Genomic DNA, 7,364 nt, shown 5'->3' with positions numbered 1-7,364 from the left:
TAGATGAAAATAAAGTTAGATGGAAATTAAATTTAATAGAAATTAAATTTTAGAAGAATTTTAATTTAAAAGAAGTTAAAATTTTAGAAGAAAATAAATTTAAATGAATTTGAATTTAGAAGAAATGAAAAAAAAAAAAAAAAAAAAAAAAAAAAAAATTATTTTTCTTTGTTGCTTGAGAAAAATTATTAAAAATTTTTTTTGACTGTTGTGTATATTACACTAAGTCAAGTTTAAACTTGTTGAAGCTGCCCGGCTCGAGTAATATGATATAGCTATACACTTGGTGTTGGTTGTATATATCATAGAACAAAAGCGCGCTTGTCGCGTACAAGTTAGACGGTTTACGACTCTCAGATTCTGAGAATCGGATATAGATGTACATTTTAGACGAAAAATAATATTGCTCTCAAGAAAATAAATAGAGTAATACAGTTGAAGTAGTTGACTTGTTTGAGATATAGTTGGTTTTGTAAGATTGATAATAATTATAGTTTAAAATTATAATTATTTTAAGATAAGAAGGAAATTTTAGAAGTTTAAACTTGAAATAAATATTTACCAAAATAAATATTTATAAACTATATATCGACATTAAATTTAGTTACTACGTAGTCTTTTTATAAGATTACAAATATATAAATTAAGATGATAACTAATTTAATAATTGTCTCAAAGTAAAGTCTGTAGTACAGCACTAAACTTTGTTTCAATTTAATCGGTTGTTACTATGGTATGTGATTGGTATGTCGCACGTGTACGTACGGCCATCCCCGAACGTTTCAACGAGCTGTGCCGTTTGTCACGAGGTGGGAGGGAGCACGTGTGCCATGCTGTTGCATGCAGGTTACAGCTGATTTCACTTTTTATTTACAACTAGCAGTGCAGTTGTAAATGGGGGTGAAATATCAGTCTCTGATAAGTTTGGTACGTTTCAGATTGTTCATAATTAGAAGTTTACTGATATCTAGAAGATATGAACAAAGGAACAATGAATAATGAGCAGAATGATAATAAAATGCTCGAGAATAACGAGACTGAAGATACTCCATCTGAGACGTCAGACAAAAATTTGAAAACAGGTAATTTTGTTTTTAAATTTATTTTAGAAGTGGATCCAAATTTTTTAGAAGTTTTATAGATGATTAGAAGTTCTATAGATGTTTAGAAGTTTTATAGACGATTAGAAGTTACGTTTATTTAATTAATCGTAAAATAAAAATCCAAACTGAAATAATTTTATTTATAAAGGGCCTGGAGTATCTGAAAGCCCAGCAATGTTGACAACAACTTCTCCAACTACAACGCAGTCAACAATTACCGCAAGTCAGACGAGTGCACCTATAACTCAGTCAATTGCTGCTTTTAAGACGAGTACACCAACAACTCTGTCAAACACCATTGGAAATCCACCGATTTTCACAACTCAATCGAGTGACAGCAGTGGTAGTACCCCTATCACTGAACAGACTGTACAACAAGAACTATTACAGTTCCTGTGCAAACAGCGCGAAAACATCGAGCTTCAAAACAAAGGTTTTGAGGCAATGAAAACCTTGATGAGCTTAATTAATAAGACATCTGAAAATTTATTGAAGGCAGAACGGCTTCGAATGCAAGGTACACGAGGTAATTTACTTAACTCGACCGCTTTTCTAGACGAGAGTTCAACTCATACGGGTGCTGGAATAGAAGTTCAATCCAGCCCGCAAGAGATTAACATAGAAGTAACTAAGGCTCTTAATGCTTCGATTACTGTTTTAAAAAGTACACTAGAATCAAGCAAAAAATCTCAAAATTATCAGGTACCAAGAAAATATACTCTTAATTCAGATAGTGATATCAACATTTGGTTGGATAAACTTAAATCTGAATTATCATCAAACGATCTATTAGATGTTATTGACCCAACGGTCATTGGTCCTGATAATTTGGATGTACAAACAATTGCAAAAAGAAAACAAGCAGTAAGAGAAATCATTACTAGCCATTTAGATGATAAATACTATAAGAGGGTTCTCACTATAACAGACCCTATTATGGTAATAACAAGTCTAAAAGAAGCTAAGAGGGTCGAAAAGAATGTCACTCACACTTCTGTTAGAACGAAGCTGTACGGAATGAAATTGAAACCAAAGGAGAGTATTGATGAGTTCTGGAATAAATTCGACAACACCATCGTTGAATATGAGAGCTGTGATAACGCAGTACCTCTGACAGATGAAGAGAAACGGTCAGCTTTTTACCAAGCTGTCAGTAAAGTAATTCCAGAAGCTCGAACTGCTGATTTATTGCATCGGCAATTTAAAGGCAGATCAATGACTCTGGTTGAGTTGAGGTCTCATTTGCTACAGCTTGAAGCTGAGAAGAAGTCTGAAACTTCTCAAGAACAAGATGCGTGTGCAAACCAAGCAAAACGGTTTAAATCACACCATGACAACTGTTATAGATGCAATAAGACGGGTCACTACGTCAAACAGTGTCCTTTAGCAGCAACTAGTGAATGGTACTGTTATATTTGTAAAGTGATCACTGATCACAATACAAATTCTTGTCCAAAAAATGAGGACAGTCAAAATTCAGGCAGGTCTGACTACAGACGTGGTCGTGGTAGAGGTAGAGGTAGAGGTGCTTTTAGAAGAGGTACGTTCTTCAAAGGAGGTTTTGGTGGCAAATCCAAAGAATACACCAAATCCAAGCCGAAAACGTTCAAAAAGCAAGCAGCCCCACCAAAGGATGGAGATAAAAAGAAACCACAAGCACGACAAGCAGGTATGAATTTTAAATATATAAATAATGTAGATAATATTACGTTTATTGCGGACTCAGGCGCAACTGAGCACATAATTAACAAGAGTTTGATTTTGAGTAATTTTAAACATTGCACAGGCGAGGTAATTAAAAGTGCAAATAAAAATAAGTCAGCTGACATAGTAATAGATGGAGTCGGTGACCTTTACTTAAAATCAAATCTTAGCAAAATAAAATTAACGAACGTATTATCTGCAGAAAATATCGCAAATAACTTAATCTCGCTTAGACGATTTGTAGACGCTGGATTAGGAATACTTTTAGATGATAAAAAATTAGAAATATTCGATAAAGAGACAGGTGAAACATGTTTATCAGGAACATATGTTAAACCTAACTGGCTTGTTACCTTCGAGGTAAAACATGCTGAGGAGGTTAATAGGCCAGATTACACAACATACTCTTGTACTGCTGAAATTATTTCTCCAAATGAATTTTCCGAACAATCTCAGACGGTACCTGTTGATTTAAATTTGCAAAAGATGGAGGGAGATTTAGATGTTTTCTCTCATAAATCAACATCATCTGAGCTTGGGAGGGAGAGTCAGAAGAAAAGTCTTTTGGAGAAAAATAGAAATAATATAGAAGCAGAAATCACAGATTTTTTATTAGATGAACAAACCTTAAATAGAAGAATTTTAGATTTTAATTCAGCCGATGCTCTAGAAGAATTCAATAATATTAAAAGTGCTGAAAATAATATACAACAATTAAAAATAATAAAAATAGATGAAGGTATGTTATGGCACATAAGACTAGGTCATCCAAGCTTGAATTATCTAAAAGAACTTAAAAAATCTGAGCAGTCGTTGTGTAATGTAAACTTTAAAGAAAATATTTTAGATTGTGAAACCTGTATTCTAGCTAAGATGGAAAAATTACCCTTTAAAGAATCTAGAGTAATAGCAGATAGACCGTTACACACAATTCATGTGGACACTATGGGACAATTTAAAATAAATTCGTTCCCAGGTGCTTACAAATACATTATTGTGTTTCTAGATGATTTTTCTAGATTTGCAAAAATTTATTCTATTAAAAATAAAAATGAAGCTGCTAGTTGTTTAGAAAGCTTCATTAATACAACTAGAAATTTATTAGGTAAAAATGAAAAAGTGTGCTACATCAGAACTGATAATGCTAGGGAGTTTACGGGAGGTGATTTTGTAGATGTTATGCATAAAGAAAAAATAGAATCAGATTATGCACCACCGTATACCCCAGAGTTGAATGGTACAGCCGAGCGATTTAATAAAACAATACAACAGAAAATTAGAGCGTTATTGTTTGACTCTGGCCTGCCTAAATCGATGTGGATATTGGCAGCTGAAACAGCTGTTAATATGTACAATCGAACACCTCACAAAACTAATGGTTTTGTATCACCATTAAATAAACTCAATGCAAAGATTAGCACACATATGAATAAAATTAGAAGGTTTGGATGTTTAGCGTATGTTAAACTTCCAATATCAGAAAATAAATTTTCTGAAAGAGCAACAAGATCCATACTGGTAGGTTACTCACGTACTGGCTATGTATTGTGGGAGCCGACCTCTGGAAAATTCTTAAATTCAAGACATGTCAGATTTAATGAAAAACTAGTTTATAAGGATATTTACAAAACAAAAGATTTAGAAGTTGAAGATTCTCCAACAATTGAAAAACAAAAAGAAGTAGAAGTAGATGATAATTCAATTGATGGGAAAATAGATTCTGAATCTTCTGATGCAAATACTCCTGTAACAAAAGACTCTAAAGATAAACTAGTTAATTCTGACAAGTCTAAAAAGCGTAAATTAGATGAAAATGTATCAACTGATACAAAATTTAAGAAGTTGAGAGCTTCAAAAAGAAAACCAAAACCCAAGATAGATGATAACTTCGTTTATGCCAAAACAATAAAAAAGTTCACGATTGTAGATGAAGAAGATTTTATATATGCTATGCTTTCTGCTATCAACAAGGATCCCGGTAATTACAAAGAGTGTTTACTGCGGGAAGACTGTGTTGATTGGATGAAGGCAGTTAAAGAAGAATTAAAATCAATAGATGATAACAAAGTCTACAATCTAGTAAAAAGACCTGTAGATGCTAATGTAGTGAACTCTAGATGGGTTTTTAAAACCAAAATTGGCAAAAATGGAGAAACCATCTATAAAGCTAGAGTGGTTGTAAGAGGTTTTCTAGACGTAAACGAGTATGAGCTAAAAGAAACCTATGCTCCAGTTTCAAGACTTCCAGTAATCAGATTAGCACTAGCAATCATAAATAAACTTGATTTAGACGCAAGACAAATGGATGTAAAAACTGCCTTTCTGTATGGGACTCTGGAAAAAGCAATTTTTATGGAGATCCCAGAAGGCTATGATTGCAGTGATGAAATCAGAGAAAAGATGGTCTGGAAGCTTGAAAAATCTCTTTATGGTTTGAAGATCAGTCCTAAGAGATGGAACAAAAAGTTCACTGAAGAAGCACTGAAAATAGGTTTGGAGAATGATCTAAACGAGCCATGCTTATTTTCTTGGAGAAAAGATGGAAAAATTGTCATCGTAATCCTATACGTAGATGATATGATTGCAGCTAGCAATGTACCCGAAAAATTAGATGAAATTATAAATCATTTCAGTAAGGTTTTCGAAATGAAAATTTTGGGAGAACCGGAGAATTTTCTTGGAATGAAAATTCACCGCGATAGAAGTAAACGTGAAATGTCTATTACACAGCCTGAGTACACTGAAAAGATCCTAGAACGTTTCGATCTGAAAGAATGTAATGCTCAAGACACACCCATGATAACTAGACAAGTCAAAAATAGAAACAATAAAAACATAGGAAAATTAGATGATTCCAATATTCCAGCTAATGCACCTTATAGAGAGGCTATAGGGAGTCTGTTGTATCTTGCTGGTGCAACCAGACCAGACATAGCATATGCTGTAAATTTATTGTCTAGAAGACAGAATAATCCAACCAAAGGAGATTGGACTGAAGTCAAAAGAATTTTCAGATATCTTAAAGGAACAACTGATTTAGGTTTGTACTATAGAGGTAAAACCGAAATTATGGAAGCTATGACTGACACTAGCTTCAGAGATCGTGAAAATTCGACTTCGACAAGTGGTTACATTATCCAAAGGTACGGTGATACAGTAGCCTGGAGAAGCCACAAACAGTCCTCTCCTGTTACATCAACTTGTCAAGCAGAATATCTTGCCATGAGCGAATCTTGTAAGGAAATAATCTCCTTGGATAAAGCGACTAGAGATATAATAGGTAAAACTATGTATCCAGTCACTATTAGATGTGATAATAAATCAGCATGTAACTGTACTCAAATGGAGGGAAGTCATAAATTGAAAGATTTTGATGATGACGTTGAGCTTATCAAATCCAATTTGGCTGAAAGAGAAAGAACAGGCAAGAAACCTCAAATGGCTGAAACTCATGGTGATTTTGTTAAATCATGTGTCTTGGCGGGCAAAATAAAGGTCAAATGGATATCCACTAAAGAAAATATTGCGGATATTATGACTAAACCTTTACCCTCTACATCACATATCAAACTCAGAAATAAAATGATGAACTTTTAGATGATAAAATTTTCAATGATATAGATGTTAAATATAGATGTTGAATTTAGACGTTACACATAGATATTGAATTTTAGATGTTAAATATAGATGTTATATGGAAGATTTAAACTAACAAGTTTAATCATATAAGTAATTAATATTTTACAGATATTTAATATTCAGTCTTAGCAGAGTGCGCAGCGGAGAAAACCAAAGGAATTCAAGGACCATGTTCTTAATTGGAACTTTACTTTTCATTAATATTTAATATTAGATGTGTTCATGATCGTTAATCGATTTTAGATGTAATTATGAAACTATATGTTATTCATTATATTTAAAAGATGTATGTGCAAAGGGAGGGAGTGTCAGAAATAGTTTACTTTGCGACATACATGAGGCACCATCTATTAGACGTTTAAAGTAATTACTAGTCCTCTAGAGTAGTCTCTTACATTGTGACATACTCACTCTTGAATATAGCTCTGTACCGATCACACGTACATCTAGAAGTTCTGTGTACAAGACATAATAAAGCTGCAACTACATATAGACGTATATATATATATATATAATCAAAGTGTTATATTATTACTAGAATAGCCATCCTCCCTACTTTCCACAAATCTATTATAAAAGTCCTTCACTATTTAGTTTAATTTTATTATATTTCAATCATTTATGACTATTAGTTGTAACTTTTTTTAATATTTATCAAAAATATGTTAATTGTGAGACACAAATAAAAATTATTTATGGAGATGATATTTTATTATAAGAACACATAGAGGTAATTTGCTTACTATTTAGTTATTTTTATTATATTTCGATCATTAATAATTATTAGTTGTAATTTTTTTTAATTATTAATCAAAATAGTTAATTTAATCTTGCTTCATGATAACAGAATTTTTTTTCAATAAAAAATCTTGATCTAATGTAAAAAATATTTTTATTGGAAATTCTTTTTTATAATCT

General features: G+C 32.3%; 1 protein-coding gene across 1 annotated transcript; it reads left to right on the top strand.

Moving 5' to 3' along the window:
- The first annotated feature begins 976 nt into the window (after positions 1–976).
- LOC128667815 (uncharacterized) lies at positions 977–6,921 on the top strand. The gene is made up of 3 exons (XM_053739520.1): positions 977–1,082; positions 1,252–2,772; positions 6,555–6,921. The coding sequence occupies exons 1-3, from the start codon at positions 977–979 to the stop codon at positions 6,560–6,562; spliced, it is 1,635 nt and encodes a 544-aa protein (XP_053595495.1). The 3' UTR covers positions 6,563–6,921.
- The last annotated feature ends 443 nt before the right edge of the window (positions 6,922–7,364 follow it).

Source organism: Microplitis demolitor, chromosome 5, assembly GCF_026212275.2.
Source record: "Microplitis demolitor isolate Queensland-Clemson2020A chromosome 5, iyMicDemo2.1a, whole genome shotgun sequence".
Classification (NCBI taxonomy): domain Eukaryota; kingdom Metazoa; phylum Arthropoda; class Insecta; order Hymenoptera; family Braconidae; genus Microplitis; species Microplitis demolitor.
This window is presented reverse-complemented; position numbering and strand designations above follow the sequence as displayed.